Source organism: Aspergillus fijiensis (genome assembly GCF_003184825.1).
Source record: "Aspergillus fijiensis CBS 313.89 unplaced genomic scaffold BO72scaffold_1, whole genome shotgun sequence".
Taxonomy (NCBI): Eukaryota; Fungi; Ascomycota; class Eurotiomycetes; order Eurotiales; family Aspergillaceae; genus Aspergillus; species Aspergillus fijiensis.
Genome location: NW_024468977.1, coordinates 950,256 through 977,268, shown reverse-complemented (window position 1 = coordinate 977,268; position 27,013 = coordinate 950,256). Strand labels below are relative to the sequence as shown.

Below are 27,013 nucleotides of genomic sequence, written 5' to 3'. Positions count from 1 at the left end.
CTATACTCGTCCCAGCAGACCCACTGGTGTGGTAGCCTTCGCAGCAAAGGCAATGCAGCCGCCCACCAAAGACAGAACGCCGCTGAAAATGGACGCCTGCAGGAACCCTCCGTAATGATCGAACAGTGCTCCAATCACGGGGGGCCCGATCAAGGCGGCGACGGAGCTGGTAGCGATGCCCATTCCCATATACGTCCCGCTTTCCCGGGCGTCCTTCATGCAGAGTGTGAATGCCGCGCTTGCTCCCGAGACGATGGTACCCGATACGAACCCGATAAACACCGCGTATACCACCAACCCGGCCGTGGATTCCGCCTTGGTCATACAGAGGCCGATCACCCCCGTGGCGATCCCTCCCAGGGCGAACATGTTCAACCGCCCGTATTTATCCGCGAGAATCCCGGGGATGATGCGTCCGAACGTGGACGCGGCGTTGAGAATCGCCAGTAAGTACGAGGCCAGCGTGGCGTCCATGCCCCGGGTCACTGCATAGGTGGGGAGATAGAACAGCGGGGTGAACAGCCCAATGAACATGAAGAAGAAGGCGGCGATGATGAGATCGAACCGGGCTTGCGTGAAGGCCTCCGGGATGAAGAATGAGGTCGTGCGCGGGGGCAGGCGAGGCTTGACCACTGTACACGCGAACGCCATCAGGGGTATGACCACGAACCCCATCACTCGCACCGACCAACCAAACCCGAGCGACGAGCTGTTCAGCATCTTGGACAGCGCAATCGGGAAGACCACGCCCCCAATCGATGAGCCGGACACGATCAGCCCGAGGGCCGCGGCTTTCTTCTTGTCAAAGTACTGTGACACGGCGGCGAAAGCCGGCAGCTGGAGGAAGGCCATTGCCGTGCCGAGAAGGACGCCCTGCGCCAGCATGAACTGCCAGTATTCCGAGCAGAGACTGGTCATCATCATGGCGAAGATGTAGACGACTGCCGCCGGACGGATGACCTATATTTCAAGTGAGTTGATGGGCACTTCCAATGGAATGGGCATCGGAGAGCACTCACCCACGTGCCATAGCGATCGAACAATGGACCCCCTAGTCCACCGGCTGCGAACTGTAGGAATGTACATAGCGACCCGATCCAGGAGATCTTGCTGGACGACTCAACGCGCAGCTGATTGGCCTCGTAGTATTCTTGGAACACGCCAAACGAGTTCGCAAACCCCAGACAGGAGAACATGATGCACGCGCCTCCGGCCGCAACGAGCCAGGCCTGGCTCCCGCCGTCGGGGGCTGCCTCGTGCTCCGCAGGTGTGGGCGCGGCTTTCTCCACATCCGACATAGAAGCTGCAGCGGATTCGGTGTGACCCATGATGCGAACTCGAGTGGCACAATTGTGTTAAGTGAACAAAGGCTGATCTTAGGTCTTGTAGTGTGACGCATCAGGTAAGACAATACCATGGCTCTCACTACCTTATATATGACTTGGACAGTACAATTTGCTTCCAGTTTGCGCGGAGATACTCGTAGGGCTGACGGGGCGGACTCGGTTGTCGGTCGGAGAATGGGCGTCCACTTGAACCCACAGCGCAAGAGCAGCACCATGGCATATATTGCTTGTCGTCGGCCTTTACAGCAGCTACCCAGCTTAAGCGCTGAATCGGGTCCTTGACAGGGGACTAGACGTGATTAAGCACTTTTATCAAAGCCCACAGTTGTAGAGATAGAGAAATTCCACGTTCTACAAGTTAAACATCGCTGTTGGGGCCGCACATTATCGTCCTTGCCATACACGATCACATGACCCGCTATCTCCGCCGACGGCGATTGGGGGATTTGGCTGTCTCCGAGTGTCAATCCCCGCTGCATGACTCTGACAGCTCCGTGCACCGCTGTAACCACCACCTTCATTGTTTTCTTGGACATCTGTCATTTCACTTGTCTCTCAACAGCTCTCCCTTCTTATCTAGATCCTCCGGATGATCAGCATGATAGGACCCGCCCGCCGACGCCGAAGACCAGCGGTGTAGGCTACCCTCGGAGAATTCCCCTCGTCTCCCTAACCCCGCGCTGACAATCCAAACACATCAGCTCGTGCTCTCTGTGCAGACGCCGCAAGATCAAATGTGATCGTCAAGCGCCATGTAGCCACTGTACTCGCTCCGGGAATCAGGCTACCTGCGAGTATGATAATTCCGACGTTTCTCGGCCTTCGCAGCCGGCGTTTGGCGTCACGCCCACCAGACCAGCCCCGTATGCGATACCCACTGAGAGTGCATCGCATACCGGTCACACAGCCCCATATACAATCCCCAATGGTGGGATACCACACACCAGCCGCACGGAATCCTCTGTGCCCAGTCTCCACTCCGCTGCACATACCACCGCCTCAACCAAAGCCTCGACTGTCGCCAGTCCCCAGTCGGACCCGAATGTGGAGGCCCTCAAAGACAGGGTCCGACAGCTGGAACAGCGACTGGCTGAGACCGTAGCCAAGCCTGCGGTCCAGCCGCCTCCAGTGGCTCCAATCCCGGAGGTCGTAACCGCAGGCTCCACGATGACTGGGCTGTTCCATTTGCAGCATGAAAAAGACGCTGCTAGCTCGGCCGTAGCTATCACTCGTAGTATCATGCACAAGTCGCGGCTATTCGGCCAGAGCTTCTGGATCAACGGCATGGCGACGGAGGTAGGTGGCCCCGTTCATTTCATCTAGACCTCTGCCTAATGCTATTCTAGTTCTGGAGCCTCTTCCAAATCCTGGAAACCCATGCGCGAGACCAAGGTAGTCAGGCGTTCACCAAGGTCCAGAAATGTAAAGCCATCGGCAAGATCATCAAGGATAGACGCACACCTTCCTGGCCTGTAGTGACCGCCACTCCACTGCCCCGGAGAGAAGTTGCTGACCAGCTGGTGGACTGCTACCTGCGCACCAGCGAAGCCATCCACCGCATCCTGCACATTCCTACCTTCCGTCGCGACTACGATGCTCTCTGGGCAGCCCAGAGCACGCCGGACCCTGCGTTCGTGATCCAGCTCAAGCTGGTCCTTGCCATCGGAGCGGCCACCTACGACGAACACTTCACGCTCCGTCCGTCGGCGATGGCCTGGGTCTACGAGGCGCTGACCTGGCTCGCGAAGCCAGAGTACAAAGCCCACCTCAGCATGCAGTTCCTCCAGCTCAACCTCCTCGTTCTTCTGGCGCGCGAAGCCACAGGCATCGGCGGCACCCTGACCTGGATCCCGGCGGGCTCACTCCTGCGCATGGCGATGCACATCGGCCTGCACCGCGACCCGAACCACCTCCCCAAGCGCACCCTATTCGCCTCCGAGATGCGCCGCCGGCTCTGGAACACCGTCCTCGAACTCTCCGTCGCGTCGAGCATGCTCTCCGGCGGGCCGCCGCTCCTCTCCGTGGAGGACTTCGACACCCTGCCTCCCAGCAACTACGACGACGACCAGCTCACCAACACCACCACTACAGCCAGCAACGACACCGACACCGACAACCCCCCACCCCCACAGCCCGACAACACATTCACGCAGACCTCCATCGCCATCGCGTACCGCAAGACCTTCCCCGCGCGCCTAGCCATCACGCAAGCCCTCAACAACCTCAGCACGAAGCTCACCTACGAGGACACCCTCCGACTCGACGCGGACCTGCGCACGGCGTACCAAGAAACGTGCCACACCCTCCACACCCTCACCGCCAACAAACCCCTACCCCTGACCCGCACCCCCTCCCCGTTCACCCTGCATCTCCTCGACTTCCAAATCAACCACCACTTCATCGCCCTCCACATCCCCTACTTCATCCCGGCCCTCCACGACCCAAAAACCTACGCCTACACCCGCAAAGTCCTCACCGAAACCGCCCTCCGCGTCTGGTGCACCGCCTGGCCCTCATCAGCCATCATCCACCCCGTCACAGCCACCACCCCTTCCCCTTCCCCCTCTTTAACCCATGCTCATACCCATACCCATACCCCCAACCTCGACTCCGAACTCCTATCAAGATACATAACCAACACCTCCAGCCCCTACACGCAAACCACAATGCAAGCCTACAACCTCGCCGCCTTCGAGCTGCGCGCCCAGCTGCGCGAGGCCTGCTCCGCCGCTCCTGCGTCCTTCGCCGCTGCCGCCGGGCCATTGTCGCATGGCTACCCCCACCAACCCATCCGCCACGACCTCCTGACCATCACCCGCGAGGCCAAGCCCTGGCTCCGCCGGGGTCTGCGCAGCGGCGAGACCAACATGAAGGGATACCTGCTGCAGGCGCTGGTCGAGGCGCAGGTCGAGGCGGTGCTGCGGCGCGTGCCAGATGCGGAGCTGGGGGGGTGGTTGGTGCACGCGGCGGAGCGGGCGGTGGAGGAGGCGTTGGGCGTTTTGGGGGAGGTTCTTGGGGGGGATTCTCGCTCGCTTGAGGGGGGTGGTGGTGGTGGTGCTGGAGGGAATACGCGGGGGGAGGACACGGGGCATTTGGTTGTTGGGGAATCTGAGGCTGGGAGAGTGGGGGTGGGGGAGGGGGAGGGGGCGCGGTCGATGGGGGATTGGGACTTGGATCTTTTGGTGAGTTTTCGCTTTACCCTCCGCTGTGCCCTTGTGTTTCTTTTGAGGGAGAAGGGGTTGGTTTCTGGTTACTGATTCGTTGGTTGGTAGACGTCTGATGCTATGTTCGGGTTGGATTTGGAGGGGTTGGGCGGGTGGATGGTGGATGAGGGGGTTGCGCAGGGGTCGTTTTTGTGGTAGTCTGTTTTATTTCCTTTTTATGCACTAGGTGAGGCTTAGGTTAAGGTCTTGAAGATTTGTATATATACTGCAGAGTCTCTACTCAGTGTACAGTGTGCATCTCTCTGCTGTTAGGCAATGGCAGATCAACGTAGGCATTGTTCTACTTCAGCTATGTCAAAGCTCGGCACGATCCCACGATAGATGAGAATTACGAGAGGGCTCTATCTACAATTCCTAGCCGGCTTCCAATTTGACTCCCAGCTGTATTATCAGTCCAATCCCTCCAGGAAAGAACAAAAAAACAATATGATTGACTAGAGAGAGAGAGAGAGAGAGAGAGAGAGAGCAACGAGCCCTGTTGATTAGGAGAAAAAGTTTCTATAGTCTTGTTGGGGAGGCTTCACAACAGCCAGCTTCGCATGACCCTCCTCCTTTCTGAAATTCTGTAATTCATAATTCAGGCAAAGTCGTCTTCGTATATTCCTCTAAATCAGGCTTCAAGAACCCCAACCTCATCGTTTCCCAACGTCTGCCCCAATTTGAGCAGCGACTGGTATGGAATTAGTGGCGGATGTCGGATTATTTCATTGCTGTACTGGAGGGTGTCGGTATCGGATTCACAGTGAGCGTAGTAGTCATGCCATCGCATCCATACCGAAATTCCGTATTATAGGAATTAGAAATCTTCCGTCGTGGAAGAGCAAGGAAAGGAGACCAGATGTACGGAGACATTGACAATGCGGCCCAAAGAATGGATTGGGGGGGGGGGGACAAACGAGTCAGAATCGATCTCATCCTTTCCAGGACCACGTCCTGCCTATTCTCTGCGTACTCGAGGTGTGACAACAGGCCGATATTTCTCCGTGAATTGACGTGATATCGTGCTTTAAGCTACCTCCTCCCACCAGCACTGACCATCTCTCCCACGTATCAAAGTGGTTTTCTCCCGGCTTCATCTCCCGGTTTCAAGCATGAAAGTGACACGTCGAGTAGACCTTCTGCACGGTGAAAGCGGAGGTGTGTTGTGATAACATGAAGCCAAGTTCTCCATCCTTGTTTGTCAGCCAGTAAAGAAGTCACGGCCGGAAGGACGTCGGGTATTTTGCCTGACAGACTTGCCATCAGTTCCGTAAAGGTGGAACATCGGCAGAACGCGCGCTCTGGGGCGTACTCCATAAGAAACGGTAGCTTAGTCTCGCCCGTCACTTCTGGCCTTCACTGAAACAAGAACCCTTGAGCCAAAAACCGCATTAGAAAGAATAGAAGAATTTGAGATAGCGCCCCGGTTCCCTTCTGCCTGTGTGGTCCTAGCTCACGTGTGCCATGAACTCGTTCAGATCCAGGGTTCGACCACTTGCAGCGGAAGCGTCAATGGCTTCCTGAGCGGTTGTGAGCGATATCGCTCCCATTTGTTACTTGTATAGGTTACAACCGGACGAACCATCAAGGGCTTGGTACGGCAAGAAAGGATCAGCATCGAGTTGTACATCAGACCACAGGATCATAGACCATGTGCCCACCGATGAGGAATCTCGATGGCTTCCAAGCTTCACGGATGGAGTGAGCCCCTACCGAAATCCGGTAGTTTCTTCAATTTACCCTGTAAGCCCTTTGAGCTTAGTATCGGTAGCCAGAAAGAGCGCATATTGGCTCATGGTTCTGGATAACAGTCCTTGCCACTATGATAGCTTTCTGACCGTGTCGGCTAGGGCTGCAAAACTTCCCGCGGTGATTATGCGGGTAATACTTGATGAGTATAGTGAAAATGTGGACCTAGGCAATCATCGCAACTGTATGATGATTGTAATGACGCTGGAGATGAGAGATCGAAAGAGAAGACCGAGAAGATCGTGCTCCATTTGCATCACTGCTTTAAAGAGTTCGATAAGGATATAGCTCTATTCCGCATTGAACATCCCGCCAGTGTGCTCCAAAACAGCAAGAGCCCGACAGGGTGGGATCCAAGTGCTGCATATCATTCGACGGGAGACCTAGAACAAAGTCCCGAAAAGACTTAGTCTGCCAAGAGGAAAGCCGGCTTATCGAGCTCTCAGAACGAGAACTACTAACTCCGGGATACAAGGAAAGATCATTGTCCTCAGCGAACTCGGGATGTATTTTGCTCACTGTGATAGCTTTTTATCGCGGTCATTGTCGTTGTGCAAGTCTCAGATAAAAAAAGCTGCCTCGATTGAGTTTGCAAACGGTAGCACCTATATGCAGTTTCACATTGATGCAGGCTAGGATAAACATCCCACACTGCGCACAGCTGGTGCTGACTTTCAGGCGCGTGGGGTCTAATACAAAGCCCGGATTGTTGGTGATCACTAGGTCCACAATGACCACCGGCCGCTCCCTGCCCTGAAATACCTCAGCCGTGCAGAATGTGACTCTCTTCAGCTTGAGCTAGGCTTACCTGGCCTGAGCTGGGGCGCAGCATTTGACTTCGTGATAGTGACCCCAAAATATGATGCTTCTGTGACCATGCCGAAGATTTTGTGCCCGGCAACCCTAAGGACAAAAGGTGGCGTCATAAAGTTGAGTTCGCGGGTGAGAGAAGTTGTCTTGAGCGAGGCTTAATCATTGCAAAGTTCCTGCTTACTTATGCATCCCGGCCACTAGCAGCCAATGTCTGTATCTCCGATCAGAACTGTGAGTCCAGACTTCCAAAGGCCACGGTGGAGAGTCATGGTGGCTGCAACAGCCACGGATCCTAAACTCATCTTTGTAGTCGCTCCTTCGAAAGCAAAGAAAGTAGTACATCGACTATTGTGTCAAGCGACTAGCATAGGCGAGCGTCTGCAATCTAATTCTTTTGTGGCCATGTTGCGGAATGTGGGAGCTTGATTTTCGAATCGTACTGCTCATCATCCGGCTGTAGGGACTCGATTTCCGCTTCCTCTACCTCTCGTCGCTTGGGACTAGGTGGCGAAGAGGACCAATCAAAAAATGCCTCCTCATCACTTGCCTCGTCTTCCATTATCGATCTATTGACCTGAGGCTCATTGTCATCTCGCAACATCCAATCAGGACGCAACAATTTAGCGATTCCGAATCGTGGACAGTATCATAAGCCCCTGATTCTTCTGGTCTTTGGGGAAGAAAGGATCTCGCACTATGTGTTTCGATTAGCTCTTCCCATGCCGTAAATGGTCAGCTCAGAAGTTCTCGTTCGTCTTGGTAGACGGTGGTGCTGGCTGTCTAAAAGATGGTGTAGACCGTCTGGATGGGCAAGTTCCCTTGCTGGTCGAAGTCTGCTGGGGGACGCTTTTTTTTCGATCTCCGGTTGATAGCTTGCAGATAGGCAGAAGTTCCCAGGCGTCGCTATCTGGTGCCTGGTAGAGGCCAACGTTGGTTGTCTGTAGGTGATGGTTCTGGCTTGATAGGTGTCGGTCACGTGTCTTGTGTTTCGCTCTCTTCGGGGCCTTTGTCGCCTTTTGAACAGGTAGAGTGAGATCTGGGTACCTAAGGGGCTTGGTTGCGGAATGTTATATCTAGCGATCTCTCGCTCGCTTGGTTGATTGTCCCGTGGCGCTCAGTCAGAATATTACGAGTTTGGCTAGTAGGTGAGACGCGTGTATCAATCTGAACTAACTTATCGATCTTCTAAAGATTTTTAGTAGATACGGACGCTGTCGGACCGCGATACTTTGAGACTTTGGTGTCATTCTAAGCCAAATCACTTCCATGGCATCTGACGCACCTGGACCTTTCCCTTAGTCGCGCTGATAAGTATTGGCTTTCTTATCGTTCTTAGCTATCTTGCTCGTTGTTCCTGTAGTAGTTCGTGTTCACGTTTGGACTTGCGGGTTCTGATTCGTTAGAGTTATCCATTATGGTAGACGCTGGGATATAGGGCCATACAGCTGGGAGCGATCTGTGTAGGTTGTGTAGGTTGTGTAGGCTGTGTAGGTTCGCAATATCCTAACCATATGACGGCAAGATGATCAAAAGATCGAACATAATGTTGCACTGAACAGTATCTTGGCAAAATTGGAGATTTGTAAATGGTTTCTCCCATTTGGATTCTTCGTTTCTCAAATCTCTTCGAACAGAGATTGAAATGTCCCGGATCGTCAGTGCCTCGGGATTTTCGATCGAGAATCACGGAATGGTTCCGCGACTTCTTGACACTGTCTTGCCGTATCAGAGCATCCTGCCAACTCCATAAGAGCCATAACCTCGAACTTCTTTTGGCTTCACTCTATGTCAAGTACAAGCCCTCAATTCTTCGGGGTTATGCACTCACTTAGTCTGCGTGCGGTATCCTTGGAGTGACTATAGCTTATCTAGACCCTGCGGGAATGGTACCTGGGGAGAGGAACATTAAACGGCCTTTCTCCCCCGATTCTTGACTGTCACCATCGACGACAATGTGTGTACAGCTGGCGATACTAGGTAGACAGTGCCTACCTTAGCTAGGAACCCAGAGTCACGCGGGTCCACCCGGGTAGGTTATCTTGTGCTTGTGAGCCGAAATCTGGACATAGCATAGGGCCACTGGGCATTCAGACGACGGTCGATACTTTTTGGCGGCGGATGAACAAAGTGGTCCTGGTATCAAAAGCAACAGCAGATATCCCCCCTGGTGTCAAGCGGAATGTAGACTTTACCCCTGCAGTGATTAGGCCGAGGGAGGCGAAGGCGGATAAACTCGACGACTAGATCAAGAATATATGTGCAGGTGTCAAGGATATTTGAGACTGTACGCTCTAAAGCATTCGCATAGAAATAGGTTACCATCTAGGTAATCTCTACCAGGATGCCAGTGGTGCCAGTACTAGAGATAGCATCTTCAACGTCGGCATTGTCAAAAGGCCAGTGGAGCCCAAAAATGTCAGCAAGCTGTTGGTTCAAGTTGGCCACAATCAGGAGGGAAGGCTGAGTGGTGGATTGCCATGGGCAGAAGGGCGCGAAAGGGCGACTAGCATGGGTGTTGGAGAAAAATATTATTATTCCTGGCAAAGCAAAACCAAAGCTATGAGCACAGGGTTATAGACAGGACAGACTAGGCAGAGTATAGGAGGGGATGGAGAGGAAGAGGAAAACTTACACTGCAGTAGAGTATATAGGAGAAGATGATTATCTGCAGAGATTAGATAGGAGTGGATGGGATGACCTGGCAAGGTTTAGATACTAAGATTAGCTGGGGCCAAGAGAGCAAGGTTAGCTTTACTGATCTAAGACTCCGTGTGTCGCTTCGCCGTAGAAAACACCTGCGAAGTTTTATTAGATGAGTGAGTACATAGACCGGGATAACTCAGAGCAGTGTCGTTTTTGGAGATCGGGATATGGGAAGAGAAGAAAGAGAAAAAGACAGGAAAGAAAAAGAGGGAGGAGAAAGATAAGAACAGAACTTGCACGCTTCGCTTTCTATAGCACTGCCAATGCTTATTCTCCAAATGCCTAATTCTGGAAGACTGCGGTCTTTTGCTTGGCGACGGCGACGGTCCTTTGGGCGGTAGCAAGGGCATTCTTGGATGTATACAGGCCTGCTTTATGGGTCATGTATCGACCCCATACTCCACATCTGCCCTCGTGTGCGGTTCCTGTTCCCGAGTCATTATAGAAAGCATGCTGATTGCCATCCGAATCATTGGTCACAATGTCAATGTATGTACTCTTTTCCAGTGCCTATCAGTTATAGGCGATAAGGCGAGTATTTCCTTACGAGGTAGACATGGCGCATCGAGAACAGTTCTCGCTGCTGGGACCACAGCCTTTTCCAGTGCATCGATAACAATTCCGACCGTGCCCCGGCGCTTGAGTTGGGCTGTAGCCCCTTGCATAAGCCCCTGCCTTTCTTCTTTCGCTCGTGATTTTCTGTTATATAGAGTTAGCCTCTATACATCTCCAGGGTGTTCGCAAATACCATTGGAATATGATAACTGAAATGATCTGGCCAGAATAGAGTCCATAGTTTAATGAAGTTGGTCGCGCGGTGTCCATCCCCTTACGCCACTATGTGATAGTGCAGCGTACTGTCGTCTCTCTTAATGATAGCCACAAGGTGCTGCAGAATCCGAGTCTTAGGATTTTCCGATCGTCCTACATAGGGACGCCAATAATCTGTCTTGCGGTCATCTGTGACAAAGTTAAGATAGCCATTGCCACGTTACCATTCCTCTGTTAGCGCCCGCTCATTCATATGACATTGCACTGGACTGTTCCGCATTCGCTCTGACCGTTTCAGGCTGCCTCAGATTGTCTCCAAAACTATGGTGGAAACCTGTAGAGGCCTCTTAACCGATGTCTCGTGAACGAACTTTCCTGATAATTTGCCAAGACATTGGAATAGCTTAAACAAGCGAGTGATGTTGACACAAGTTGAAAGTCGCCTATCAGATAGATGAGCACCCATATCTAACTGTTGAGATGGTCGAGGAGCAAATCCTTCTTGACCAGGACTCAGGGCATCTCTTTCATGAATGGAGTATGTTGAGCGAATCTTGAAATCAATACTCGAATCCCGAGATAAACGATGGAATAAATCCCATCAGTAGAGTCTTGGGTAAGACGTGTGTCTGGATACTAGTGTATGTAAGGAAATAGGAAGGGTGGTGGATAAGAAGACTGACTGGGAACGGGAATCCTGGACTTGGACTGTATAGGTCCTGATACTGGGCCACGGTAGCTTGGTTGAAAGGGAGACGGTGGAAGGTGGACGGCGGAAGAAAGAAGGAAGTAGGAAGAGGAGCCTTGACCTTAAAAGAAGAAGTACTGATTCAAGACCGGAACCAGCTCAGAGAGAGTACTGTGAATGGGCCTGGTATGAATGGGAAGGTGAATGGGATGGGTTGGAGAACAAGAGCTACAGAGACAGTGTATTGTTCTCAGACTGTGGGTGAAGAGTTGGTGCTCAAAGTGACTGTCTGGTTGATCATTTGAGACTACTTGAAATAATGCCTTGCTTATTCACCATATAGTCTCATTGAATGGGGTTCTCCATTTGGAAGGCAATTTCTATAAAGAAATGTCGACTAGTAGATGTTGTGAATCGTGCCTTTGGCCTTGCTGAGTATTCCCTAAAGTCTGCAATACGAACGTGTCGTAGAAGCAGATAAGAGAAGCTGTGATCAGATGGCAACTACTAACTCATCAACGCGATCTACAAGGTCAGACATATATCCGCCTTCTCTTTTTCAACGCATACGGGAAACGAACTACATTACCCCTCCCATCCTATTGCTCTTTGAATTAACCACGTACTGCTAAATTGAATGAACAAGCAAGGTAAAGTCAGATTTCTTGTATATAATTCTATAATTCAGAGCAGCAACTAGCACAAAGTTCATTACTGCGCCAGTAGCAAGCCCTGGTTGTGGCCGTAAAAATCACACGGAGCTGAACATGCAGAAAAAAGATATATACGCTTGGTATCACAGATACTATTTACATCGGGTCGACCCAATATTGGTTATTGAACCAGGGCATGCACTTGACCCGCGGCGGTGGCTCCGGCTGCCACTCGATCAGTTCCGGCCCCTTCGTGTACTTCTCCCGTCGAATGATCTGGTGCACATATTTGTAGGTCTCCTTGGCCTCGCGGGCCGACTTGTACTCGTAGGCGACATTGATGCTGGACACAGCCTGAATCTTGCCCAAGCCCGCTCTCCAGAGGTCCTTGGCCAGCGTCATGGGCTCCCCCATGTAGCACTCGCCTGGTTCGGAGCTGCGGAACGTGACGGATTTCTGCACAAACGGCGCCGCGTTGAGGGTCACCATGCCGCCCCAGCATGAGTAGACCTGCACGGGGAGACCTCGCCCATAGCGCTCCGCATTGTAGTTGTCATCAAAGAACATATCCTTGGCGATCCAGTACCGCGCGTCGTGGGTAATCTCAAAGAAGAGGTTACCAGACATCGAACGGGACACCCAGGAGTCGTAGAAGGAGCCACCGCCCGCGTTCCAGTCGAATGCGCAGGTCATCTGCGCATCTTGATTCTGATGTTGGTAGATCAGCTCAAGAAGGTCCTCCGTGCACAGGACGATATCGTTAACGAAGACAATCAGCGTATCGGCGGCGTACGGGCTGAACTTGCCCGTGCCGGCAGCGACCAGCGGGGCAATCGCTTGATTGCGCAGAATGGCCAGGTCCTTGATGCGATCCTCGCCCTCCGCCTTGGGGTTCAGATCGTTTGTTCCCAGAAAGTATCGCACGCCCATCGCAGCGAGCTCGCGTTCCAGAGCGACAAGAATATCGTACGTGCCATCGGTGGATCGACCTTCGACGATGGAGAGAGCACAGTACTGAGGCCCAATGAAACGCATGGTATCCAGAATCGCGCCCATCAGGGGCATAAGAATGTGGGCGGCTTGGTATAGGTCGAGGGCGAAGAAGTATTTGACCTTGGGGTTGGCGCTACCCCAGCTCGGTTGCACGCGGAGGCTATCATAACGGAGGCTGATGTTGAGAGGACAATCGAGATGGGCGGTTTGTTTCATGTTGTGCTTCACTATCGAGCACACAAAGTCGTCGACTGCGCTGCCATTGATTGGGGCTTTGGCGTTCAAGGTACCGTGGAGGTCAAGCGATACGGTGGCGGGGTCGAAATCGTCGCAGGCGGAGAGGGCAGGAACCACGGCTTTGACATCGTCGACCACCAGGCCGTCATTGGCCGTAGAGGCGCCATTGCGGTTTGCGTAGAGGTAGAGGACGAGGCACAGAGCGGCCATCAGCATGGCCGCTCGAGCAAGGTGCCATTGCACCTGGTGGAGGTTCATCTCAACTGGAAGAATGCATATAGGGTGGGAGGGAAGATTGTTGGGAGGCAAAAATCAAGCCGTGCGAGAAGAGAGAAAGTTCTGCATTATGGAGGAGGGACCGGATAAGATAAATAGAGGAGAAGTGGACAAAGGAGGGAAAAACCCCGAAGAAACTGGTCGCTGGGATGATTTCTTCTCCTCATGGCGCACGCACGCAGTCAGCCTTAGTGGTGGAACCCTCCGGTGATGGTACGCGTGGGCCTTTTGCCATTCCTGATTTGCGCAGCTGCCTAACTGGCAGGGAAGCCAATCACTGCGACTGGATCAGCGGCACCATTTGATGCCAGCCAAAATGAGGTGATGGGGGCGTCATCATTAGGGGGGAACAGGTGGATCAAGATGACTCGGTAAAGGCAATCCTTGAGATTGAGATTATCTCCCGAAGAGTGTGGAATTCCAATGATCTCAAACTCTGAAACTGTCAAATGAACTCTCGGGCGGATTGCCGACACGTGATGGTCCGAATAGGACTAGTCGATGGATCATCGGATCTCCCGGCTTTTTGCAATGCTCAACAACTCCTTGCTTGAATGCTTGTATGCTTGCGTGCTTGCGTGCTTTTCACTCAATCCACTGCGTCCCATGTGAACTTTTCTGATCTCTCTGCGAGCGATACAGAATAATCATCTGCTAGACTTGCCCATTGCCAAGACATCTGTTTCTCAGCCCGCCCCGGTCGTCCTCAGTGCACCGCCCATCCGACCGCTGTTTGTACACATCAAAGTCTACAATCCAAAGCCAAGCTGGAATTGAGGGGCCGTAATCTGAGACATACGTAGTATCTGTCAACCCCGAAATACTACCGCATCGGATGTAATATAAGGTGGGGGCCAGGGGCTGGTACACCATCCTCAGCATTCAGGAGCAGGAGGGGCTGCGTCGGTTCCGCAATTGCAGCATTGGATGTCTCCATGCAAGGTACAGGGGTGATGAGAGCTCTCATCTTTGTTGCCAATCGGTCAGCATTACATGTCAAAGCCATCATTACAGACAGTCAATCCTGCTACCGCCAACAAATTCACAAAAGGCGGTTGCTGGCGATCGAATGATCAGCCGCTCCACACGATTATAGCCGAGATAGTGATGAATGATCACTGCAGTCACCACTAACTACTATTTATGACCAGGTGGCTGAGAATCAGATCCTATGACGAGGACTGAGGCAACGGGGCAGTAATTCCCGCCTGAGGTAGAAAAGCCACGACCTTACTGTAAGAGGCAAGCGGGACATGACCTCGGGCTAAGCCTCATTGAGCTAACCCCTCGATAAATAAAGAATTAAGGTTGAGTGCAGTTGGTGCCTGAACCGCCGTCCGGTCTTTCTTCCGCCTCATCGTCATTCTCTATCTCTTTCCTTCTCCAACTATCCTACCTTTCCCAAATATCAATTGAACTTCCAGCAAAATGTCTACCTACACCATTGCTAGCGGAGATACCTTGTGGAAAATCGCTCAAGATCATGGCGTCACTCTAGATGCCCTCAAAGCCGCCAACCCGCAACTCACCAACCCGGATCTCATCTATCCAGGCCAGGAGCTGCAGATCCCTTCGGGTCAAGCTCCTAGAAATGAGCCGCCAGCTCAGGCCGCAGATCCGGCTTCTCGTGATCTAGGGAGTCCTTCAGCTCCGGCCCCAAGCTACAACATAACACGTGCTCCTCCTCCGATTCCCCCGCAGATGGTTCCGCCACCCGCTCCTGGCGTTCCGCAGGGGCCCGCCTACAAGACAGTTGCATACTTCACCAATTGGGTATGTTTTAGCCGTTTTAGAGTGACTTGTCGACATATTATCTAACCTGTCCGCAGGGTGTCTATGGTCGTAACTACCAACCTCAAGACATTCCAGCCGAGTATATCACACACATCCTATGTATGAAGCCCAAAACGTAACAGGAGCTACACACCCACTAACAAACATCAGATTCCTTCGCAAACATCCGACCCACGGGTGAAGTGTACAACCACCAATATTCTGTCTTTCTCTTCTTAGATCTAATACCTTTCCCCCCAGATTTCTAACAGACACCTACTCCGACCTCGAAAAGCACTACCCCAGCGACAGCTGGGACGAACCCAACACCAACGCCTACGGCTGCATTAAACAGCTCTTCCTCCTCAAGAAGCAGCACCGCCACCTCAAGACCCTCCTATCGATCGGCGGCTGGACCTACAGCGCCAACTTCGCCCAACCGGCCTCCACGCCCGAGGGCCGCCAAACCTTCGCCCGGAGCGCCGTGCACCTCCTCGCCGACTTGGGGTTTGACGGCATCGACATCGACTGGGAATATCCGGCGGATCCGCAGCAAGCCGCCAACTTCGTGCTGTTGCTGCAGGAGACCCGCCGCGAGCTCGACCGCTACGCGGCCCATCTCCGCCTCCCCTCGCGGCTGCTCCTGACCATCGCCGCCCCCTGCGGCCCCACCCACTTCTCCAAGCTCCGCATCCGCGACATGGACCCCTACCTCGACTTCTGGAATCTGATGTGCTACGACTTCGCGGGTAGCTGGGACGCACACGCGGGCCACCAGGCGAATGTCTTCCCCGCGCCACCGGGCCACGAGCGGTTGACCCCGTTCAGTGCGGATCGCGCGGTGCACGCGTACGTCTCGCAGGGGGTGCATCCGAACAAGATCATCTTTGGAATGCCGTTGTATGGGCGCGCATTTGAGAACACGGAGGGTCCCGGGCGGCCGTTCCAGGGGGTCGGAGAGGGGTCGTGGGAGAATGGCGTGTGGGATTACAAAGCCCTGCCGCCGGCGGGACATCAGGAGTTTGTGGACAGCAATCTGTTGGCGAGTTGGAGTCATGCGCCCGGGGAGCGAAAGGTGGTCAGTTACGATACGCCGCAGGTGGCGGCGATGAAGGTCGAGTACATCAAGCGGAGGGGGCTGGGGGGCGCCATGTGGTGGGAGTTGAGCGGGGATCATCCCGTCGGACATGAGCGGAGCTTGATCCGGACGACGGTGAACGAGTTCATGCGGTCGGGGGATCTGGATCGGAGCCCGAATACGCTAAACTATCCGTTGAGTCGGTTTGAGAATCTGAAGAGGGGGTTTGAGTAATTGTTCGGCACGAGCGAGCTATCGACTGATGTGAACGGCGTGTCGAGTGACGCAGATCTGTGTACATTGAATAGTGAATCCTACAAGCTTGCAACATGTCCAGCAATACACCAATAGAGCCCAAATTAAACAACCACACAATAATACACATAGACAATAATCCCACATCACACATCACACATCACATCAAACAAATCCCTCTACTCCCCCATTCCTCCTAACAAGAAAAACCGCCTCCCCGCCATACCCCGCCACCTTCCCCCTCAACTCCTCCCCCACCTCCACAACCCGGAACCCAAACCGTCCCCAAAACCCCTCCGTGCCATAAACCGACACCAACCCCGTAGTCTGATACCTGTACCGCCCCGCTACCTCCAGCAGCCGCCGCACCCCCTCCGCCGCAAGCCCCCGTCCGCGCACCCTGGGGAGGACCGCCACATCGTGGATGTAATACTGGTCCGCGTCCGGCGCGATCCGCCCCAGCAGCGTGTCCAGCGCCGGCGGCTGGCCCGCGCGGATCGGGTGCGAGATCGCGTAGCCGACCAGTTGGCCGTCGTCCCCGGCTTCAAGGGCCCAGCAGCCTTGCGGGAAGAGGCGGATGCGCTCGGCGAAGATCTCCGGGCGCTCCGGGAGGGATTGGTGGATCTGGTTGGCGATGGTTGTTAGGGCGGGGAGGTCGGTGGGGTGGAGGGGGCGCCAGGGCATTTTTTTTCTTGTCGGAGGGAGGATGGAGGATGTGAGTTGTTTGGATGGTAGGGATTGATTGTTTAGTGGATGTGGATTGGGGTTGCCCGAGGTTGGTGGTTGTATGGGTAAGTTGTGGGATTCGGAGTATAGTGGTGTGTTTCTTTTTTCTGAAATCTCTTAGTCGGTGTTGTTGTGCTGATGCTAAAATCTTTGGCTTACGAGGGGGCTCCTATCCGCTTGCGTATTGTAGTGCTTTGAAAGGATGGGGATCAATTGGAATGCCTGTTGAACTTTTTTTGCTTGTTCTTTTCGCCATATCATCACTAGTCTTACCTTGATGCTCTGGAGAGATTTAATTACTCATCGAATCAATACAGAATCCGTTTTTATTTTCCATCAACCGCTAAGCTTGCTGCTGAGTGTAGGAAGTACTAGGTAGGCGGTCAGGTCTGCAGTGTCCGCTCGGTTTGCCGAGGGCGCTAACATGTCATGTCCCCGCCGACAAGAATGATCATGTTTCTACTCGAGTACTTCGGCCATGCTAGAGGTTCTACGTGATTGTTTTCAGAAAATTAAATTCATACTTGGATTCCTAGCGGAGTTGTTGATAGCATGGGTTTGACCTCCCAACCACTACCAAGCTGCGCTGTACAGTACTTCCAATTAATCAAATGAGCAGACAAGGCCATTCGACACTAAGGTGAGGAAAATGTATGCGATCCACCACCACCGATATACAGCGATTTCTCCCTCTACTCCCTCAGCAAATCGTCCAGAGTCTGGACCGGTGTCCGCGTCGGCGCCGCGATCTCCAGCACCTCCCGGCTTGTCGTAGAAGCAGCACACTTCCCCTCCCACGCCGTCCTGAGCGCGTGCTTGACAGACCCGATCACATTCCGCGAAGACTGCGGAGCCCCCATAAACTCTCGCTCGAGGTACGCCTCGAGACCCGACAAGTCCTCATAGCAGACCCTCTCCACCGGCGCCCCGATCCGCTCACCCACCATCCGCACGATCTCCCGCCCGGAGACATCCGCAGGCCCGTTGACCACATACCGGGCCCGGTTGTGCACCGCCGGGTCCGCCTGGACCAACAGGTGCGCCGCCAGGGCGCCCACCTCCTCGGGATCGACGATGCCCACCGGCGCCGTCTCGGAGGCCATCAGCCGCAGCGTCCCCTGCTTGCCGTTCCGACGGGCCTGCTGGATGAACTCCGCGGCGGAGGCAAGCCACAGCCCGGCAAAGATGTTCGGCTGGAGGGAGGTCCACTGCAGGCCGTGGAATTCCGGGGCGCGCAGGAGGTCCTCGATGGCCCAGTGGGCCCGGGCGTAGTGGGCGTCGCAGTCCGGGCGGACGTTCGCGGCCGTCGTGGAGATGCGCACCACGTACCGGACCCCGGCGCGCAGGGCGGCGACGTGGAAGCTCGATTCCTCGGCGAATTGGTGGGGTTGGTTGTGCGATGCGAGGAACGCGCGGTCCACGCCGTGTTCTTGGAGCCAGGATGGGGTCAGCTCGACCCAGTTCTGCTCGAGGACCTCCACGCCGGGTAGCTGGGCGAGCTGCTGCGCGATCGCGCTCTGGGGGGAGCGGGTGAGGGCCAGGATGCGGTGGTGGGGGAGGGTGTCGGTCGTTGCTAGCAGTTGGGATAGGGTTTTGACGACGTTCCGGCCGGTGTTGCCGGTCGCGCCGGCGATGAGGATTGAGGGGGCCATTGTTTGGTTATGAAGAGGTGGGGAAGATGTAGTTTGCTTCGTTTGCGGGATAGAATGCAGTTGAATGATGGACATTGCGGCAACGAAGGCCAGCGACCAGTGCAGTACTTATAGCTGGGTTGTGGTCTGGTGATTAGAAATTGTGCAGGTAATCATCTTGTCGATTCATTTCAACGAAAAAACAAAGAACTTCAGATACCGACATTTCACAATATACATCTAAGAGCACAATACCTATCGCCGTATACCAAGCTGAGTGATCCAGGCGGGCACTCCGAGCAAGGTGGGCATGCCGATGCCCGCGCGGGGTGGGCACTCCGGACAGAGTGGGGCCCTCGGAAGTGGCGTGCCAAATCCATGAACATGTGTCTTTGACCATAAGACAGAATTGTCTCATCATCTAACTTAATTCCTTCAAGACACCTTACTAAGCTATTCATTGTTAATCTTATCAGGGGTAAGCCACCAAAACCTTATGGAAACGTCTGCTTGTCCCTACGCTCACCTTTACGGTGTAGTCTCGAGCCAATAATGCCATTGATTAGCTTTCATAAGTCCTGGAATATCTGACAAATCAGCACGATGCTTTCGAGTCCTTCCAAAACATACAAGTGTCGATTTCCAGGCTGCAGCTCGAGCTACCAACGGAGGGAGCATCGCCATCGTCATGAGGCGCAACATACCCGCCGTCAGCTTCCGCAGTGCTCGGTTTGTGCTCAGACATTTAGCCGGCGGTAAGAAGTGACTTGCCTACTATACTCCCTCCCATGTATCTAGTCAATGAAAAGAGTCAACGCTGAGAACGATAGTGATACACTCCGGCGACACATGCAAAAGGTGCATGTCACCAAAGAACCGGCGGAACCTCCCACCAAACACGCCTGCGCACTGTGTCGAAATCTGAAGATCCGGTGCCGCGGCGGGCCACCATGTAGCAACTGCCTGCATCGTGGGATTTCCTGTTCGCTTGACCACCACGGACAGACTGACGCACAGCCTGGTGACAACTCCAAGCGCGCGTCGGGCCCGCAGTCCATGCCGTTGCGATCGCTATCCCCCCGACCCAAGGCGAACCGCTCCGCAAAGGAGAATCACTATCTCAGTCTGTATTTCAAGCTGTTTCACCCTCACTGGCCCTTCATTCACCGGGGTTCGTTCAGCGAGTATGAGACGCCCTTGCTGGTGCAATCTATGGTCGTCATAGGTCTGTGGCTGAGTCGGGAGAAGGACACACAGTCCAAAGCAATGGATCTGCACCAGGTCTTTGACTCCGCCATTCGCGAACAGACAGTATGTGACTCAGAACCTCCTGCACTAGAAGTGCATTCGACTGATGGGAAATTTCGTAGGCGGTATGGGATGCCTCGAGCTTAGAGGACGGATGCAGTGCTTGTTCGTGGCCCATCCCGACATACCAGGCCATCTTGCTCCACATAATCTTCGCTGGGCTGTCCCAGGGCGGTGAAGTGCTTGGCCCGGACCTCAAGCCTTCCCTTGCACCCCCTGACCGCGACCTGCTGGAGAGGCTGGTCGCGAGTTGCAAGAAGCTGGGCCTGCTGTATTATCCTAACATCCTCAATCGTTATTGCCAGGATGACCCAGCGACCTATGTGTGGGTGAGCATCGAGGAGGTCAAACGATTCAACTTGACGCTGTTCAAAGTTTGCAGAGCTTTCAGCGGTGCAAACAGACAGACTAGTAGTCGGGACGTTGCGGACATGGCAGAGCCAGCAAGCGGGATCCTTCAAGTACGCGATCTGCAATTTCCCTGGCCACGGAATACCCCGTTGTGGAATGCGGTGGGCAAAGCAGAATGGCTCTCTGTTGCGACCGAAGACGTTTTTCGCCATAGCCCACATGACACAATGGAGGTGGAGTGGATCTCGAATTCTGCTGATGTTCTGGAGATGCTCGACGGTTGATTTGGTTTGATATCCAGCTGAGTGACTTGGATCATTTGACCACGAGTTCGACGATATACCCTAATTAATGTCAAGAATATCGACACTGGTATGGAGGAGGTAGCATAGAGGAAGGCGTTTGTCTCTTGACCTACATTTCCATGATATTCAACTCATATCAGCGTTGTTATGATGGGAATTGTTGGATAACCTAGATACCTGATAAATGGGCTCCGCCTCAGGCCCCACAGTCATCCTGCCTGAGGCTATACGCTAATTGATATCCCCGAGATCGGCACCCCTGACACTTTAATCAGGAGACCCATTGACTCTTGGCAGCCTCGACAAACTGGGGCTCTGATGGAACGACTACCTCCCTTGGCAGGAAATTGGACGATCATGAGCTTCCTCAGGTGACAATATGACAATAAAGAACAAGTAAGTTTCACTGCAGCGTTAATCTGTGCCGTCGGTAGCATGCTGCTCACCCTGCGCAACCTAATTGCTGTAGCGGACACCAGAACCCAATGGACATCAGCTTTCAACCAAGCAGCAGAAAACCCTTCTGCTCCGAAACGAGGACTTTGAAGACACTTACATCATAGCCATTGTGCTGTTGATATGTATGCCACCCTAATATAAGCCATCATTTGAGTCCTCAGCTTAGTCTCCTCCTTCTGCCAAGCCCGTTTTGGAAAGCAAGTCATAAACAGCAAGTAGCATAAATCAAGCAATAGCTCATGGCTAACATTCTACTCAAGAAGCAGGTGTAGCGAGCAGGATCTGGCGATGGAAGACCTGAAGGATTTGCCCCAGTTCCAGCTAAGCCTCCAGGCCCCACCTACCAAGCCTTCAATGGCCACCTCGCGAAAGCTTGGTGGGACAAGCACCCCACACCGACGAGGCTGCAACTCCGCAATTTCGGGGGAGATGAGGCTGGCTGCCCGCAAAGGGAAGTCTTCGGGACTCACTCATCAGCGTCAGGGTGCATTGGGTAATAGAGAACGGGGGGAGGTGATCTCGCTTGACCAAGTTAATTCTAGCCGCCGCAATAGATCCGTTCTCCGGCCCCCAAAACGGCCCCGCATGGCCTTCCAAGTTGTTGTATATGATTTCTCTGACGAAATCGTGAAGACCTTCTCCTCCAGGCCCTGGAACGACGGATGAAGCTCGCGGTTTACGCTCTTTGTAAAGGCGCAGCATGAATATAAATACCCCCCAATCCTCTCAGACACTTCCCTCCATCATCACACAAACCACCATCTCAATTCTCCTCCTTCTTCCTTTCATCCCAAGTCAAACTCATCTCTTTATCCTACCAAAGGCAGAAAATCCAGCAAAGATGCTCGCCAAACCCCTCCTCCTCACCCTGTGCGCCACAACCTCCACCGTCGTCGCGACCACCGACATCATCCACTTCCTCTACGCCGCCGACTCCTACAGCGACATCCAGGGCGCCGGCAGCGGCTACTCCCAGGGCTTCACCCTGACCGACGACGATGGCAACACCATCTACAACAACGCCGACCCCGGCGGCTACGCGCCCTGCATGGACAACAGCGAGAAGGTGCAGTACACCTCCGACTGCTTCACGGGCACCTGGACCTTCGGCTGCGAGTCCGCCTTCGACGGCAGCCCCAAGCTCTGCAGCGCCTACGACCCCGACGGCACCGCCTACCCCGGCAAGGCCAAGGAGTCCCTCGACTTCATCGGCATCAGCGCCGGCATCACCGGCACCTGCAGTGGCGAGGTTACCATCCCTGGGAATACTTGCACGTCTGACAGCACATTCACGGTTGTGAAGCGCTACCGGGGGAACTATGAGTCTGTTTAGATTGGGAGTGAGGGTTTGGGCTAGGACTGGGATGTTGCCGTTGGGGTTTGGGTCGATCTCCGGCTTGGCCCTGTGATGGTTTAGGTCGGTGATCGGTTGGCTAGGTAGCCAGTGGCAGGTGTTATTTGATGTAGATTACCATGTGTGGTAGACTTATTGACAATATACTTGAGCTACAGCGATACTTGAATATTTTGGACCACGAGAGTCGAAGCTTTGAGTTGCCCTATTTTAATTGTCGCAAATCGATACCTCTTCCTACTAATAGATAGATTATACGCTTAGCTAGGTCTTCCTAGGCCTCCAGCTGCACAATGAAACTACCTCTGTTCTTGGTCATATGCATTAGCCGAACACCTGTAAAGGTCATCTCATTTCTTCTCAAAAGGTTCTGTAGAATATACGCTTTATCAGGGATGTCCGCAATATCCCGAGATAGTCGATGTTTCTTCTGGGTAGGTAATAGCCCAAAGCCTCGGCCGTGGGTCTCTGATAACTGACCGGGCAGGACCACCGAGAGTTGTCTCAGCGTTAAGCTTAGCCTTTGTGGATCACTTCGCAAAGAACTAAGATCGGGACTATAGGTTCCCCTATAACTGCTTTAGTTAATGCCCAATGAGTAGTCTTATGCTCGGTGACACCTCGGAGTACAGCCCACATGGAAATAAGAAGGAAGGAAGAAGTGGCTATTTACTGTTAGCTCTCTTTGTGCGGGCTGAATTTGTAGGCTATATCAGTGCTGTCTGTGGAGCACCTCAGGTGTCTAAGATGTTCATGTCTCAGGAATTGAGATGTAGGGTGCAGAGGGGACACGTGCTCTACTGAAACATCGAATCGTTCTCGGTTGGGGTTGGCTGATGACTCTGAGATTGCTCCCGGGTTCTTATCGCATGAGATCTCAGGAGAGCATTTTTTTGATGTGATCTAAGACTTCCTGACACCCTGGACCTTAATCTTAATGTCTGTTTGCTATCTGTTCCTCTGGTCCGGTCTTCGAATCTGTCTCCAGCATCCCACTCTTTTTGTCTTCCACTTCCGCAGAATTCACAATTGACCTTTGCCCCATGGATCTCCACAACTGCAAAAGATGCTGAATGCAGTGATATGGCTGCTGCTGGTGCTACTACTGATGGCCCTCGCCTTTGCGATCTTGGAAATGCTCGTTGGGCTTCTGTGCGCTTCCGTCACGACGACGCAAGGTCTTTGCGCATGCCGGGACTGACCTGTGGGAGGGTCTCGAGGCTTACTGTGAGCGAGCCCATCGCCCTCGCCTCCTCGCCCTAGTCAGCTTAGTCGCTAAAGGTTCAAACCCCCGACTCGGAGCGGGCCTTGCGACTCGACTACCTCCAGAAGAAACACGCTCTCGTGGCTGAGGCTCGCGCTCTGGATCGGCGCCATGCCCGGTTAGCGGCACAGATTGACGAAGCTCGAGACCTCAAGGACTCTGTTCCCCACTCGACAAAGGACCACTCGATGCAACGGAACCAGCTCATACGAGAATCCCACAAGGCCTCGGTGCAACCACGGACGAACTGGCAGAAGTCAAGGCACTGAGTGATGAGTACCCGGTGAAGGGTGCTTGGATCCGGGCAGCTTCGAAGATGGCTCAGAGACTGGAGCCCTATAAAAAGAAGGCACAGGCGTGCCGGCCGCGGGGTGGCTGCTGTAGGTTTGCTGACTGCGATTGTTGTGTCAAGCCTCGTGCGTGGAAGGGGGTAGTACCGAGGAACTGGCCGAAGACCTATGTATTCCCACTGCACCAGGGAGTGTGGGTGTTGGTGACGGCACGAACGGTATCTCTTTGGCGAGGGTGATGGTGGCGGTAGCGCCATCTCAATGCGGGTTGAATTGATCTGATCACCTTCAATGTTCTGAGATATATGTTGCTCGCTAGGGATTGAGCCAGCATGCGGCTGCAATCTTGCATCTCCGATGGAAAGTCTGAAGTGAGCAATCGCAAGTCGAAAGATGCTATTTGGGGTCTTTCTGCGAGATCTTCTTTTAAGATCAGCGAAAGCCGAAATGGTATATCTTCTTGAGCGCTTGTGACTCAGTCACGCCAACTGCAATGTAAACACCTTCTGGTGACGACTCCCTTGCAATCTCCGCGCCCACAGTGTGAGATATAAGTCTTCTGCCAAGAAAACATTTTCTACGGTGACGATGACAACAGGTTGATGTAGAATTGATGTTCTCTGGGCGGTCTTCTATTGCGAACAGATCAAGAAGAAAAGGCAGGATAAAGAGCGATGCAGGCAGGTAACGAATTCAAAGAATTTTCAATTATGTGGCAAATATGTGCTCAGTTTCACTGCAGCAGGGAACTATTTCAGACAGCCAAATATCTGCATGCAGTCCACAATATTATAGATCTATTGATCCCTGGCCCACTCCCGATACATTCCCAAACGGGCAAGCGTCATCGAAATAGAGCCATCTCCGATTGGCTGTCTTCTTTCCGCACGGCGAATTTACTCAGTCACTAATCCGAGAGAGTACTAGCGCCCCTGACAAAAAGTATTTCTCCCTTAGATCAACAACCTTGGATCCAGCTATTAAGGTATACCTTAACCATAACCATTGTCAAGAAGAGTCATTCAATCAACTTTCTAACAATTCTCTGTCCCAGCCCCAATAATTCTGAGCCAAGCACCCAAAGAAGACATACTCACGCGAGACTACTCCGCAGTGACATTCTTTTTCCGCGGGCCTCGGCGCAGTGTACCAATCAGGCCAGTTGGAAATCTGACTCACCAGCCTAAGAACCTCACGCGATAGGCGATAACGGTCTGCGGGGGGGGGGGGGGGGGGGGCTTGTCAATAAGACAGACCGGTGGGCCTACTCACAATTGAATCACAAAAACCACATTGGAAATCATTCTATCAGAGCCAATTGATGCAAGTTCATTAGACTATAAAGCCAGTATCCTCCTGAGACAACTTTCATTCTAAATCAAACCCGGCACCCACCCCGCCTCTCTTTCTCACCACCACCAAAACCAACTCAACAAGAAACAACAAGATGTATCTCCGCGCCATCCACGCCGAATCCAGCATCGCCTACCTCCACCAACTCATCCGCGACAACCCGCTGGGCATCTTCACGACCGCCATCCAATCCCCGGCCCACCCGCTCCTCCAAACCAGCCACATCCCTTTCGTCCTCGACGTGCCCGAGTCTCTTCCGCCCGTCACCGATGCCGCCGCCGCCGCCGCCACCGCCGAACCCACCACTCACCTCGGCACCCTCCGCGGCCACATGGCCAAACAGAACCCGCAAGCCAAGGCCCTGATGGAGGCACTCGCCGCCCACCAAGCCGCCAGCAATAGCAGCGGGGCCCTCGAGCTCCCCGACGAGGTGCTCGTCCTCTTCAACGGCCCCCACCACCACTACGTGACGCCCAAATTCTACACCGAGACCAAGCCCGCCACCGGCAAGGTGGTGCCGACCTGGAACTACTCGGCCGCCCAGGTGTACGGCAGGGTCCGGGTGTACTGCGACAGCAAAGCCGACGCGACGGGCGCCTACCTGCAGCGGCAGGTGGAGGATCTGTCGCGCGAGGCGGAGACGCGGATCATGGGGTACGAGAAGCCGTGGGCGGTTGCGGATGCGCCGGTCAACTATGTCGAGTTGCTGAAGAAGAATATCATCGGGATTGAGATCCGCATTGAGCGGTTGCAGGGGAAGGTGAAGATGAGTCAGGAGATGGGGAAGGGGGATCGCGAGGGGGTGATCAGGGGGTTTGAGGCGTTGGGGGGGGAGACTGGGTTGGGGGTCGCGGGGACGGTGAGGGAGAGGGCGGAGTTGATGGAGTTGAAGAAGAAGGAGAGGGTTGGGGCCAGGGAGGGGGAGGTTTGATCTGTGCGGGCTGGGCTGTGTGTTGTACAACAGGAGTTAAACTGATACTGGGATGCTGATTTATGGGATTCATTAGGTCTGTGTTGCGATTTGGTGCCATATGTGTATGGGCCCGAGTAGATTGTGGATTCGCTTGGCGAGATCCTCGTTATTTGCTGATGGAGGAATGTGCATTAGAGCCTCGCTGTTTTCAAACGTCAGGAGTGCATGTTCTTTGCGTCAAATTGGGAAGGTCAGCATATGGTTGTTGGAATCTGAAGCCAATATCGTACGTTACGTCTCTTTACTAGCTTGAAAACAGGTGGGAACATTCTGGGGGGATCCCACGGCAGTCGCCGGCATTATCATTCTAAGAAGGTTACTGTCGAGATGACGTTGGGCTATTTAGTGAAGGCACATTGTTCGAGCCATGTGGTTGTACCATTTCAGTGTGAGATGAACCCGGTGACTATGGGGTCAAGAATAGAGGCAGAGGTTGAATGCATACCATATTGTTAGCCCCT

General features: G+C 53.6%; 9 protein-coding genes across 9 annotated transcripts; 5 read left to right on the top strand and 4 right to left on the bottom strand.

The window, feature by feature from the left end:
* BO72DRAFT_473966 (MCT family MFS transporter) lies at positions 1-1,298 on the bottom strand (the record flags this gene model as incomplete). Its single annotated transcript, XM_040947228.1, has 2 exons — positions 1-960; positions 1,020-1,298. The coding sequence occupies 2 exons, from the start codon at positions 1,296-1,298 to the stop codon at positions 1-3; spliced, it is 1,239 nt and encodes a 412-aa protein (XP_040806813.1).
* Positions 1,299-1,845: 547 nt separating this feature from the next.
* On the top strand, positions 1,846-4,603 carry BO72DRAFT_419159 (Zn(II)2Cys6 transcription factor; the record flags this gene model as incomplete). The annotated part of the gene is made up of 3 exons (XM_040942654.1): positions 1,846-1,982; positions 2,048-2,642; positions 2,693-4,603. The coding sequence occupies exons 1-3, from the start codon at positions 1,936-1,938 to the stop codon at positions 4,601-4,603; spliced, it is 2,553 nt and encodes an 850-aa protein (XP_040806812.1). The 5' UTR covers positions 1,846-1,935.
* Positions 4,604-11,911: 7,308 nt separating this feature from the next.
* BO72DRAFT_10753 (glycosyltransferase family 69 protein) lies at positions 11,912-13,750 on the bottom strand. The gene has a single exon (XM_040938919.1). The coding sequence runs from the start codon at positions 13,412-13,414 to the stop codon at positions 12,083-12,085; it is 1,332 nt and encodes a 443-aa protein (XP_040806811.1). The 5' UTR covers positions 13,415-13,750; the 3' UTR covers positions 11,912-12,082.
* Positions 13,751-14,635: 885 nt separating this feature from the next.
* Positions 14,636-16,648, top strand: BO72DRAFT_394226 (chitinase). The gene is made up of 4 exons (XM_040941962.1): positions 14,636-15,205; positions 15,262-15,325; positions 15,377-15,410; positions 15,467-16,648. Exons 1-4 carry the CDS (start codon positions 14,861-14,863, stop codon positions 16,515-16,517), a joined length of 1,494 nt encoding a protein of 497 aa, XP_040806810.1. The 5' UTR covers positions 14,636-14,860; the 3' UTR covers positions 16,518-16,648.
* Positions 16,649-16,703: 55 nt separating this feature from the next.
* On the bottom strand, positions 16,704-17,495 carry BO72DRAFT_523582 (GNAT family N-acetyltransferase; the record flags this gene model as incomplete). Its single annotated transcript, XM_040949788.1, has 1 exon — positions 16,704-17,495. The coding sequence occupies exon 1, from the start codon at positions 17,220-17,222 to the stop codon at positions 16,704-16,706; it is 519 nt and encodes a 172-aa protein (XP_040806809.1). The 5' UTR covers positions 17,223-17,495.
* A 262-nt stretch (positions 17,496-17,757) lies between these two features.
* Positions 17,758-19,140, bottom strand: BO72DRAFT_443666 (NmrA-like family protein). The gene is made up of 2 exons (XM_040943629.1): positions 17,884-19,140; positions 17,758-17,820 (listed from the first exon to the last, which is right to left on the bottom strand). The coding sequence occupies exon 1, from the start codon at positions 18,989-18,991 to the stop codon at positions 17,957-17,959; it is 1,035 nt and encodes a 344-aa protein (XP_040806808.1). The 5' UTR covers positions 18,992-19,140; the 3' UTR covers positions 17,758-17,820; positions 17,884-17,956.
* Positions 19,141-19,498: 358 nt separating this feature from the next.
* BO72DRAFT_366267 (Zn(II)2Cys6 transcription factor) lies at positions 19,499-20,838 on the top strand (the record flags this gene model as incomplete). Its single annotated transcript, XM_040940778.1, has 3 exons — positions 19,499-19,650; positions 19,726-20,206; positions 20,266-20,838. 3 exons carry the CDS (start codon positions 19,499-19,501, stop codon positions 20,836-20,838), a joined length of 1,206 nt encoding a protein of 401 aa, XP_040806807.1.
* Positions 20,839-22,159: 1,321 nt separating this feature from the next.
* On the top strand, positions 22,160-22,651 carry BO72DRAFT_491281 (uncharacterized protein; the record flags this gene model as incomplete). The annotated part of the gene is made up of 1 exon (XM_040948180.1): positions 22,160-22,651. The coding sequence occupies one exon, from the start codon at positions 22,160-22,162 to the stop codon at positions 22,649-22,651; it is 492 nt and encodes a 163-aa protein (XP_040806806.1).
* Positions 22,652-25,470: 2,819 nt separating this feature from the next.
* BO72DRAFT_10672 (FMN-binding negative transcriptional regulator) lies at positions 25,471-26,769 on the top strand. Its single transcript, XM_040938914.1, has one exon. It carries the CDS (start codon positions 25,674-25,676, stop codon positions 26,508-26,510), a length of 837 nt encoding a protein of 278 aa, XP_040806805.1. The 5' UTR covers positions 25,471-25,673; the 3' UTR covers positions 26,511-26,769.
* Positions 26,770-27,013: the final 244 nt, after the last annotated feature.

Coding starts and splice junctions, on each gene's coding strand:
- BO72DRAFT_10753 (XM_040938919.1), bottom strand. CDS start 13,414: ATGAACCTCCACCAGGTGCAATGGCACCTTGCTCGAGCGGCCATGCTG.
- BO72DRAFT_394226 (XM_040941962.1), top strand. CDS start 14,861: ATGTCTACCTACACCATTGCTAGCGGAGATACCTTGTGGAAAATCGCT. Junction 15,206..15,261: donor TTGCATACTTCACCAATTGG/GTATGTTTTAGC, acceptor ACCTGTCCGCAG/GGTGTCTATGGTCGTAACTA. Junction 15,411..15,466: donor ATCCGACCCACGGGTGAAGT/GTACAACCACCA, acceptor CTTTCCCCCCAG/ATTTCTAACAGACACCTACT.
- BO72DRAFT_443666 (XM_040943629.1), bottom strand. CDS start 18,991: ATGTCCATCATTCAACTGCATTCTATCCCGCAAACGAAGCAAACTACA.
- BO72DRAFT_10672 (XM_040938914.1), top strand. CDS start 25,674: ATGTATCTCCGCGCCATCCACGCCGAATCCAGCATCGCCTACCTCCAC.